Source organism: Pieris napi, chromosome 23, assembly GCF_905475465.1.
Source record: "Pieris napi chromosome 23, ilPieNapi1.2, whole genome shotgun sequence".
NCBI classification, from domain to species: Eukaryota; Metazoa; Arthropoda; class Insecta; order Lepidoptera; family Pieridae; genus Pieris; species Pieris napi.
Genome location: NC_062256.1, coordinates 5,090,037 through 5,102,191, shown reverse-complemented (window position 1 = coordinate 5,102,191; position 12,155 = coordinate 5,090,037). Strand labels below are relative to the sequence as shown.

Genomic DNA, 12,155 nt, shown 5'->3' with positions numbered 1-12,155 from the left:
AAAACTTAAGGTGAAAATAAACCATGGCCGACTATAAGAAATGTGACGCCTGTCTGAAAGGTTTAGCAAACACTCCCTCATTAAATTGCTCACGCTGTAAGGCTGAATATCATCATTTTTGCATAAACTATTCACTGCCAGAGTACAATGCTATGTCTGTTGAGCTTAAATCGAAATGGATCTGCGTGCAGTGTCATAGTCGCGAACGCAAGAGAGGCGATAATTCAAATACCCCTAAATATGTCCGTAGTAATAATAGCGTTGCCCTGGAATCACCTCAGCTGGAGTTCGTCACACAGCGCACGAAGGTTCGTACTGGAAAAAATTGCTCTGGCACATCGCCCAGCAGCATACGGGATATCATTCGAGAAGAATTCGAATTATTATTTACGCACAAAATTCACCCTGAAATATTAGAGGTTCGTAACGCCGTATCTTCCCTCGAGGCGTCGATGACTTACTTTAACGCAGAGCTCGAGAAAGTGAAGGCCGAGCAGAGCAAACTAAGATAATCGGAGTACTAAAATCTTTAACTTGAAATATTCTGTTAGACAAGTACGATTGTAGGATCCAATAGAATGTGTGTGGCCATAAGGATTTTATTTTAAACAAAGGACTCTTATGCCACACTCTGTCAAAGGCTTGTTGTACGTCAAGAAATACAGTTGAGCAGTATTCTCTCCTTTCGAGGGAGTTTCTTATTTTTCTACATCCTCTGTGGACTTGTTCTATTGTGGCATGTTCTTGCCTAAAGCCAAACGATGATCTGGTATGATAGGTTTTTATTTTATTATGTTCAGCGTTCGCTGTGTAGTAGAGATTTCTCAAATAATTTGGACATAATAGGCAGCAGGCTAATGGGTCTATATGATGTGATTTCGTGAATCGGTTTTCCAGGTGTGTGGATCATAGTCACTTGTGATACCTTCCATAAGTCTGGGTAGTATCCAGCTCTTAGGATTGCACTTTGCATGGTGATTCTTCGAGGACCTTTTTGTCTATTAAGTCATAGCCCGGTGCTTTATTATTGTCCATAGATTTGATGTTGCGATTAATTTCTCGTGTGACTAGTTATAATATATATATTATATAATATATATATTATAAGCAGAAATCGCAGTAGGTAGTTTCGATCCCCACCCGCCTTCTATAAAAGAAAGGCCTCAGTGTGCCACGGGCTCGATTGACTCTGCGCCCGACTGCCGACCTGTGCGGACGTCTGCTCCTGCCAACGTGCCATCCTGCTGCCATCTCGCTCACTCGCTGTGAGTCATCGCCGCTTGCCGCTGTACAGTGCGCACGCGCTGTCCGACTGCTGCCCTTGCTGCCCGCTGCCCTCTCATTGGTCGCTTCGCGTCTTCGGTGATTGGACATCGTGTTGAAGGCTGCAATTTATGAGCGCGGGTTTACCTGCGGCCGTCCGATAGCCACCTAACGGTGCCAAACGGTTATCGAACGGTTAACGCCTTGTGCGGGTGTTTTGTCCGGGGTGCATACACCGTGCCTTTTTCAAGGCGCGAATCAGCCCCTCCGCTTCCTCCAAGTCCTGTGCGCAGCCGGGCCTCCTAGTAGGCACTTATTAGGGAGTAGGAACTCCAACTACTCTCTTGAAACCGGCTTCAATCAGGTCCACTGTTGGACGGGTCCTGTCACATCCGCAGGGGCTCTATTTACCCAAACTCCTGCGGGCTGGTTAGGTCTGTGACAAACCTCACCTCCGCTATCACCAGCGGAGACACATACATATTAGGGCAAACCACAGCTTAGGTACTCACACGTTAGACGTAGGTACACACTCGCCGCCAAACTGTCTTGCTTCCCGCATACAGGATGGCGTCCGAGGCTCAACCCCCCGTAGATGTAAGATTATTCTTAAACTTTTTAAGAAATAGATATCCGGATATCATTACGGAATTTTACGAGTCACAATGTGAGGACTCACCACGCTCGCCGTCCCCGTCGCCGTTTAGGACGATGGAAAATGCCTCCGCGAAGGCACCGCGAATTAATAATAATAAAACCTCACCCGACCAATCCCGCCCTCGCTCGCGCTCGCGCTCACCACTCTCCGAAGTGGAAAGCGTAAGCGATGAGGAGGCGGAAAATCTTGCGCGTCCATTGTCGGCAATGTCGGCCCAATCCGCTCCGGCGGAAACGGTTGACGAAGCCGTTTTATCATCTTCCTCGGAATCCGACGGATTCCAAACCGTCGGACGTAAGAAAAAACGTTCGGCTAACGGCGGCCCACCCGCGAAAAGGCCTACACAGCCGATAAACCCTCCGAAGAGGGATTTAAGTTCGTTGTTAACGGACAAACCTGCGCCCTCCGCCCCCGCGGATCGCATTAAAACCCCTCCGCCCGTTTATGTTAGGGACAAAGGCGTATGGCCCACCCTTTCCAAGCTTCTCGACACTAAGTCGATTAGTTACAAAGCCCGAACGTTGAGGGACAATTTGTGCATACAGGTGTCTACACCTGAGCACCATCGGTTTCTGACCTCACACCTTCGTTCCGAAGGTATCGGTGGTCACACTTTCCCCTTACCCGAGGAGCGCGTCCTTAGGGTAGTCATTAAGGGCATCCCGAAGGAAATAGACTCCGGGGTCGTCCAATCAGATCTGACCGAGCAGGGATACCCCGTAAGGGATGTATTCCGTATGCTAAACCGCACCACCAAAGAAGAGTACGATATGGTACTCGTAGTCTTAGACCCTACTCCGAGCGGGAAAAAGATTTTTAACCTTCGGGAGTGTTGTAAGCTCTCGGGGTTGAGGGTTGAAACTCCCCTCAAACATTCGTTCACACGGCAGTGTCATCGCTGCCAACTCTACGGGCACGCAGCCCGTAACTGCTTTGCAAGGGCGCGGTGCGTCAAGTGTCTAGGCGACCATGGCACATCGGACTGTAAGCGTACTCTTCCGTGCGCTGAGCCGCCGGCATGTGTGCTTTGCGGGCAACATGGGCACCCTGCGAATTATCGCGGTTGTCCTAGAGCACCCAAGGCGCATAAGCCGCCGTCTAGGCGCATGGTGGGTCGCGACGCGGCCCGTCGTGGCACGGGAGCAAAGCCCTCATACGTGCCGGCCCCGCCTCCCGAATTTAGTCCATGGGCCAAGTCCTCCGTTACGGAGGGCCCTCCCCAACTCACGGCAGAAGCCTTCCCGCCTCTGCCATCAAAATCGGCAACCGCAGCGCCTTCCCAGGTCCCTGCGCCAAACCCTATCTTTAAAGAGAGGCCCACATTAAATGCGAGCCCTCCCACTAAAGCCCTCAGCCCTCCCGTGAAGGCAACTGAGGAGTCAGGCAGCGTCCGCGACGCTTTTAATCTTGCGTTCAGCGTAATAGACGCTATAGACTTAGACGCACTCGTCGCATTCGCGGAGGCCTTTAAGTCCGCTAAAACTGCGTCCACCAAGGTGGAGGTAATAACCGAGCACGCCCTGCTCCTTAAGTCTGTGCGGCAATTTGTGGAATCCGGCACACCGCAATAGTTACGACCATATTACCCCTTCCCGACATAAAAGGCTCTTAGGAGGCCCAGGTACACATACACACTAACGGATTCGGATGATCCAATTATCGTAGCTAACACATTAAATTAAAAGCCGCCCGCGCGGCCAATAATAACAATCAAGTATTCAGACACAGATTAGGGTTAAAAACCGCCTTCACCGGGGAAGGCGAGGACCTCTACTTCGCACTTCGCTCACTCCAGTGAGCTTCCGTCCTGACCTTCAGGCGATTGACCACCCCGCGACGGCCCAAGCCGAGGTTAGAGTCTCACAGGAGACGCCCTTGCGCTAGTCGCGGGAAAAACGCCATTCTGGCCGAGCTACGCTCGCCAACCAGCCCGAGCTGAGCTGTAAAGGCCCCAAAGGCCAACAGCGAGATTCCTTACAAAAAAAAAAAAAAAAAACCACGGGCTCAGTTGTTGCTCGGACGTTAACAAGAAAGGATGTTGCTTTGGAGGCGGCATACTGTGAGTTCGTTCTGTGTTATTTTTATTCGGTGGTTTTTGTGTAATTGTTTTAAGGTTAACGGTTGTTTTGAAAATACCCAAAGTCGTGTTGTTTTGATTGTATAAGATTAATTTTAAGGTAGATTTAGTGTGATTTCGAATATACCGTGTTTTGTTCTTTAATAAAGTAATTTTTGGTTAAATCACTTCTTAGGTTATTTCGAATTGTTTTTTTTTATTTAATTATCACTTCTGGTTGCTAAATATATATATATAAGACAATAGTCTGTATTTCAATAGCAAGCAAGAGGCTAAATAAAACTTCTATTTGTTTCTCTGTAAGTAAAGAATGCAATTTTATTTATCGAGTAGGTTACACACTGATACAATCCTTACAAGACTAAGGGTGCTTACATAAAGAAACAGGTTTCCGGTACAGACAAATCTGTACGGGTCGGTACCGATCAGCGCAGGTATAATATTTCAATATAATCCTATTCACTCACTTATAAAGAAACAGGTTGTAACTTGTCGGTGCCGACTACCTGGACCGTGCCATACGGGTTTAAGCATTTACTGGTGTAGGGTGTGTTTAATAATATTAAAAATGGATTTGGATAACGAAGTTTTGATAGCCTTAGTGTTTGATAAACAATGTTTATGGGACAAAACTCATAAGTTCCACAGCAACAGAAATGTTACAGATAAGTGTTGGAAAGAGATCAGTTTGGAAATGAAACAGGATGGTGAGTACTTTCAATGATCAGTTCGATTTATTTTAATTTTGTAGTTATAAAATATTAATAATAAAGTATTACCCAATTTAATTATATAATAAGTGATTATGTTTGAAATATTGCACAAAATTATTTCTGACGTTTGTAGCAACATTACTAGGCGGACTCAGTCTTTGATTGTGCCATCTTCGTCTAACAATATTTACCGAAGTCAAGTTTCGCTCAAAACCCTCTTTATCAATAATTATATTGTGCAACAAACACATAGTTTTTACGATCTTATCAGCTAGTTGAATATCCGTTTCGATGCTTTTAGATAACAAACGCCACTTTGAGTATAATCTACCAAATGCACATTCCACTGTTTTTCTCGCTCGGGACAAGCGACTATTAAAATTTTGTTGGTCCACTGTTAAATCACGTCCCCCAAAGGGTTTCATTAAATATGTTTTTAAAGGATACGCTTCATCAGCTAAAAATACGTAAGGAACAGAGACTTGGGTATTAGGCAAATAAGCGGGCGATGGAATATCTAATTCTCTTTCATTTAGAAACTGATACAAATCTGATGCTCTAAAGGTACCGCCATCACTCTGTTTACCATAGCCCCCGACTTCTACCATTACAAATTTATAATTGGCATCGGCTACTGCTTGCAGTACCACAGAAAAATATTTTTTATAGTTGTAAAACATAGATCCAGATTTTTTTGGGCACATTACGCGCACATGTTTACCGTCTATACAACCTATGACGTGAGGGAAATTCCAAATATTATTGAAATCATTAGATATTGAATAAAATATATCTCTGGTGGGTGTAGGCATATGTATGGTATACAGTTCCTCCCATATTGCTAGAACCGTCTCTTCTATAATTTTTGTTAATGTTGTTACTCCTATACGAAAATTTTTTGAAAGCGATTTGAATGATTCTCCAGTTGCAAGATATCTGAAAATAAAAACACATTTAACTATTACACCCTGAATACAGGATGTAAAAAAAGCAAAAATTAACGCTAAATCGTGGGAGGGATGATTCTGCTCATTATTTTATGAGACAGTCAGAGGTCAAATATAATTTTGTTGTTGTAAACATCGGGTTAAATTAATTTAAAAATACTTATTTCTTGCCAGGGTTCTATATGTATAAGACCCAACCTGATAATTGGGATTTAAATAAATAATTATTTTTAAATTGATTGAACTGGAAAGAAATAAGTATTTTTAAATTTATTTACCTTGATATTTACAACAATAAAATTGTATTTGACCTCTGTAGGAAAAAGTTTTTACATATCAGTACTTTTTTGTTTCAGAAAGTAAAATAAGAAAAAGATGGAGATATCTAAGGGATCAATTTGCGGTAGAGTTAGGAAAAATTTCACCTTCTCGCTCTGGAGATGAGGCAACTACAGTATATCCCAAATGGCCATATTTTAAACCCTTACTTTTTCTCAAACCTATGGTGAAGGCGCGGCTAACCACTGGAAGTTTGACGCGACAAAGATCTCATTCAAATAGTGCTGTGAGCCTTGATAGTGAAACAGAATACACCCAAACTACAAATGACCATGATTGTTCTCTTTCACCTGGACCAAGCAACATGGAAGATAATGATGCGAGTGACCAACCAACAGTGTCTCCTGCGATGCCTGTTTCAAAAATCGCTTTGAAAAGGCCGAAGAGAACAATCAATGACAAATTATTGGACATTGAGCATCAAAAACTTAAATTTTTACAAGATAAGGAAAAATCCCGACAGAATAGAACAACAGATGCAGACAACGAACATATTTTATTTTTTAAAAGCCTCATACCACACATTGAAAAAATTCCACAGCACATGCTACTTTCTTTTAGAAACCGCATTCAAAGCGTCGTCGACGAGTTCGCGTACCAATCTTTGCAATATGGTAACCCTAGTTCGATGTCAAACTACTCTCATTTAAGTAATGTTTCCCGTAATAGTACTCCAGAGACCTGCAACGAAATAACTCTTCCACAAACTTCGAGTGACAATATTGCTGTTATAAGCAACCAATTAGCCACAGAAGAATATGAAGAATCCACCTGCAACCGACTAGCTGCAGACGAATGCAATCAATCTAATAGCCACCGAGTATCTACAGAAGAAAATAATGAATCTACTCAGAATGAACAATCTCTTGCCGAATTTTATAGCAGATACCAATTATTGTGAAATCTTCAATTTGATTTTGGCCCATGGGGTGCCAAAACCAAGGTCTATAGCTATAACTTAAACACAGCATTTTTAATAAGTTTGTTTGCTTTAAATTACCCATTTGGAGTTTTACTTTAATTATAATTAAGTACTTATTATTAATTTAATTTGAAGTTGACATGTAAGTCATGTAACGTACTGTATGTTTTGCCTCTCGCTGATTTTGGCTAATAAATAACATTCACTTAATTGAAATTGTATTTCGGATATTTTTCACTGTGATTAAAACTACTTACAAATAAAACATACTAGCCTACTGAATGAATAAAGGTCAAGGAATTTTTTTGAACATTGGCTGTGGACACCCCGATTATAAGCGGTATAGAAGACATTTCATTTTGAAATTATACCACCCAGTACCTATATTACGCATATTTTTATACTAATAAATATTATTCATTACTTACCTAATAGTGATAACGAGTCTTTCTTCAGGTGAAATTGGTTGAACATGCCAGTTACACCATTTCTTAATTAAGCGATGTTCGATTAAATTTAATATGTAGTAAAATGTTTCTTGAGTCATCCTTGTATAATCATAAAACTCCTTTTCATCGTCCTTTATATCTTTTAAGAATAAATGATAATATGTTCCATATTTAGTTCTTTTTCTGTTAATATCAGATAGACTAACTGTTCTTCTCTTTCTATATTTGACGTAAGTACTTTCTAAAAGTAAAAAATCTTCGTCCGACGAACTGGAGGCCATGATTGTCACTAAGGACAGATTCACCTGTTTCTTTATGCGAGTCAACACTGTACCGATCGGTACCGACCCGTACAGATTTGTCTGTACCGGAAACCTGTTTCTTTATGTAAGCACCCTAACACAATCTTACCTGTAAGTAAAGAAACGACAATAAAAGTTCATTGTTATCACCTCTCGATGCATATAGCTTAACTAAGTATTAAATTAATTAACAAATAAGATTAAAATACAATTCAACAATCTCAGCATATTTGTCCTTTACATCTTTGACAATGTCAGCTAGCTTGACGTGACACGACGCAGCTCACTCACGAACTAACAGTGCGCGCGAATATTCAAATTAAAGAGATCATTCTCTTTACATATATATATAGATTTACAGATACGGGATCGGACCAAGCTACATTTGGCGTCAGAAACCCAAATGATGAAGTGGAAAACTACGGGAATGGCCGTTACATCAGTGCATCTGAAGCTGCTTGGCGAATATTCGAATTCCCGATCCACGAGCGCCATCCTACAGTCTTACAGTTAGCTGTCCACTTAGAAAATGGGCAAAGGGTGTATTTCACCGCAGAAACGGCTGAACAAGTGGCCCGAAATCCACGCAAAACAACTTTGCTTGCTTTCTTTGAGCTCTGTAATTGAAGATGAATTCGCAAAGACACTGCTATACCACGAAGTCCCGCAATATTTCACATTGGCCAATAATAAGTTTACAAGAAGGAAGCGTGGTGAGAACGTAGTTGGCCATCAAGGAATAAAAAACGATGCAGCTTTAGGAAGAGTCTATGGTGTTCATCCTTCTCAATCTGAGTGTTTTTATCTTAGGATGTTGATGCATCACGTACGCGGTCCAACTTCATTCCAGCACTTGAAAACTGTGGACGGAGTTCTCAAAGAGACCTATCAAGCTGCTTGCCGTGCTAGAGGTTTGCTAGAAAACGATGACCATTGGGAAAATACTCTACGAGAAGCATCGCTTTTGCAATGTCCAATACAACTAAGAGAGTTGTTTGTGGTCGTACTTTTATTTTGTCAGCCATCGGAGCCATTCAAATTGTGGGACAGTTTCAAAGATGATTTGTGTGGAGATGTTAGACACAGAATCAGACAGGAAAATCAAGACTTCGCGTTACCATACAATGAGAATATTTATAAAAAAGGTTTGATACCAATAGAAAATAGATTGTTGCAATTAAATGACAAAAGTCTAAGTGATTTTGGATTACCTTCTTCAGTTCGTACACAAAACAATGTTGCAGATACAATGGCACATCACTACAATACAAATGATTTGACCCCTTTCATCAATGAAAACCTACCAAAATTAGTCCCAGATCAAAAACATGCTTTTGAGACTATAGTCGACAGCGTGAATGATGTAATTGATATAAATGACAAACGAAAAATATTTTTCTTCGATGCGCCAGGCGGAACAGGAAAGACGTTTCTTGCTAATTTGATACTTGCTAAGGTCAGAGAATCAGGGAAAATACCAATAGCAGTTGCTTCCTCCGGAATTGCTGCAACTCTCTTGAGAGGTGGCAAAACTGCTCATTCTACTTTTAAACTTCCGCTATCTGTAAATCTTGAGCAACAATCTACATCCGCAAAAACGGGCCTCTAGGTAAATTACTACAAGACATCTCATTAGTTATGTTGGACGAATGCATGATGAGCCATAGAGCACATATAGGGGTCGTGAACAGAACCTTAGAAGAGTGATGAGTGAGTGGGAAACAACTGCTAAAACTTGGGGACCAAATTTAAGCGGATATAGTGACATTATTTTGGATGAATCTCTAGACCAAATACTCCATAATTTGGAAAATTTAATAAATGCAGTATACCCTGATATCGAGAATTTGCACGAAAAGACCAATCCAATCGAACTAAACTTAAAACAATGATAGGGACAATAGAATAGAAAGATGTTTACTTCCCTAGTTCTTATGTTACATTATGTCCCCAGGTCGATGGTGTATTCGGCCTGTGGGTGTGTCAGCTTACAGCTAATTATAATTTAACTTATAATTATAATTAGCTGTAAGGATTTCATGTTGGAGCTGAAGCTGGTGTAATATTTGTTTCATGGTTGTTTGTATCTCTTGCTCTAGCGGTTTCATGCTGTTTTTGTTTTTTGTGTGTTCATTTAGTTGCGTTGTTGGCTGTTACTGTGATTGTGATTGGGGCGTTTGTTTGGGCAGCGGTGGAAATTGTGAAGTTGAGGTTATGTTCATACACGAAACGTTTTCCCGTCGGTATTTCAGTGCTGCGTATCTGCATTCTGCTGCATCTCTCTTTTTCCTTTCTTTTACTTCGTGTTGTGCCAGTTGACGGTTCACTGCCTTCTGGAACTTTTCGCATTTGGCTTGGTTGGCCCCATGGCCTGTTTTTTTGCATGCTGTGCATATTTCTATATCTATGCCTTCTTCGTTTTGAATTATGAAGGTGGGGTGTTTCTTCTCACCGTGACACGCCGATGTCGCATGCGTGAAGAGGAAACATTTCTTACATTGTACTACTCTCCTGGGGTCGTCTTTGTATTCTTGAGGTTTCATGCGTTTCATGCTGAAGGCTCCAAAGTACCCATGCTTTGTTGTCTTCATAAGCGTGGCGATTTCATCGTATGTGTGGGCACGATCAATGATAAATAATTGTAGGTTACCCTTAATTGTTCTCATTTTGATCGGTCTCACACCAATGCATATTTCTTTAAGGCATGCCCCATTCGTCTCATCGTAGATGTTCGTGTTGAGCACAACCTTTGTCTGATGGGTCTGCTAGGCTTTGGGGACGCGTGCTACGAAGCCGAGCCGTCCTCAAGTTTACTTAACTCTTCTATAATTATTTTCCTTGTGTCCGCGGTGTAAACGCGGATTGTGATGGTCCTCTTGTTACCAGCCATAGCGTATCTTGCTCCATGCTCTGTGGTTATTTTTCTAATTTTGTTAAGGTATTCCGGATCGTTGATGCGCAACGATACTATTTTGTTCACTGTACCGCATTCACAGGTCACGTTCTCTTCACTTTCAAGTCCTATAATTGGCATGTACTTAACATTTAACTGCCCGTTGCACTTGCGGCAGTCTGTTAGAAGAAGTCTGCGTAAGAAGCCTCTAAAATCAAAAGATGGTCAGCTTATCGTAACATCAGAAGGGCAACTACGACGCTGGCGTGAGCACTTTAAGGAAACCTTTCGTCCCACAGCATTGTCCACACCTGGTGCCCCGCAAGACACATCTCCTGCACCCAGGCTACATAACATCGATGTCGAACCACCTAAACGGGATGAAGTGGCGAGAGCAGTCATGGGTCTTAAGACTGGAAAAGCACCAGGTCTTGACTTAATAGCTGCAGAAATGTTAAAAGCGGACTTGGCTACCACCGTCGACACGGTGACACCTTTGATTCGCAAAATCTGGACCAGCGAGAGGCTTCCGGAGGACTGGAACAGGGGCCTGTTATAACTGTGCCCAAAAAAGGGTGATCTTAGCCAATGCATGCTCCTTCACATAGAACAAGCTGGCTTCCGGTCTAATAACGGTCTAATACTGACCAAATCAATACTCTTCGTATCATTCTCGAACAGGCATCAGAATGGCAGAGGGAGATTTATCTTACATTTGTTGACTTCTAAATAGCTTTCGATACGCTGAGATGGAGCAGCATGTGGTCGCGACTCTCTAACATTGGTGTCCCGCCAAAGATAATAAACCTAGTAAAGGTCAGCTACAGAACTATTCTTGTAGTGACTCAGGATGACCTCGTCTCAGACGATATTCAAGTGCACGCGGGCGTCCGACAAGGCTGCTTACTTTTGCCACTACTTTTTCTGGTTGTTCTCGACGGGATTATGCATCGCACACATCAGAACAAGTGCCGCGAAATAGAGTGGGGATTAACCAACATCTTGGAAGATCTGGATTATGCCGATGACCTATGTCTGCTAAGTCACACGCACCGCGACATACAATCTAAGTTGGACGACCTGGAACGCTAGGCGGGATTTGCGGGACTCAAAATCAACAACCGGAAAACGAAAGAAATGCGTGTTGGGAGTTGGGAACCGCACCCCATGATGGGTGTAGAGGACGTAGAAAGCGTTCAAAAGTTTGTTTACCTCGGAAGCGTCGTGTCTTAAACTGAAAGCGTGGCCGTCCCAAGCAAACCTGAAATTAGTCATAATACGAGTATAAACGAAAGAAATGCAACAAATAAAGGAAAAAATCGTTTATGTCGAAGAAAAGACTGGTCGAGTAATAAAGCTAAAAAAAACTAGAAATTCAAAACTAGAATAAAGCACGGTCATCACCACACTGTAGATAATTCTATAAAACAAGGGGTTAAAGATCATATTAGCTCAATACCAAGGATGGAGAGCCATTATATTAGAAAAAATACAACACGAAAATTTATAAAAGGTGGTAAGAAACTTGCAGACTTATAAAGACTATAAAAACCTTTGTGAAGCAAAACAGCAACCTTACGCTAATAAGACAA

General features: G+C 42.0%; 3 protein-coding genes across 3 annotated transcripts in view; 2 read left to right on the top strand and 1 right to left on the bottom strand.

Annotated features, from left to right (window-relative positions):
- LOC125061450 (zinc finger protein 43-like) overlaps positions 1-12,155 on the top strand; it is a 343,312-nt gene that overhangs the window by 246,502 nt on the left and 84,655 nt on the right. The window lies entirely within an intron of this gene.
- LOC125061459 lies at positions 4,291-7,766 on the bottom strand. The gene is made up of 2 exons (XM_047666929.1): positions 7,348-7,766; positions 4,291-5,647 (listed from the first exon to the last, which is right to left on the bottom strand). The coding sequence occupies exons 1-2, from the start codon at positions 7,647-7,649 to the stop codon at positions 4,783-4,785; spliced, it is 1,167 nt and encodes a 388-aa protein (XP_047522885.1). The 5' UTR covers positions 7,650-7,766; the 3' UTR covers positions 4,291-4,782.
- Positions 4,567-7,140, top strand: LOC125061463. The gene is made up of 2 exons (XM_047666934.1): positions 4,567-4,705; positions 6,015-7,140. The coding sequence occupies exons 1-2, from the start codon at positions 4,567-4,569 to the stop codon at positions 6,896-6,898; spliced, it is 1,023 nt and encodes a 340-aa protein (XP_047522890.1). The 3' UTR covers positions 6,899-7,140.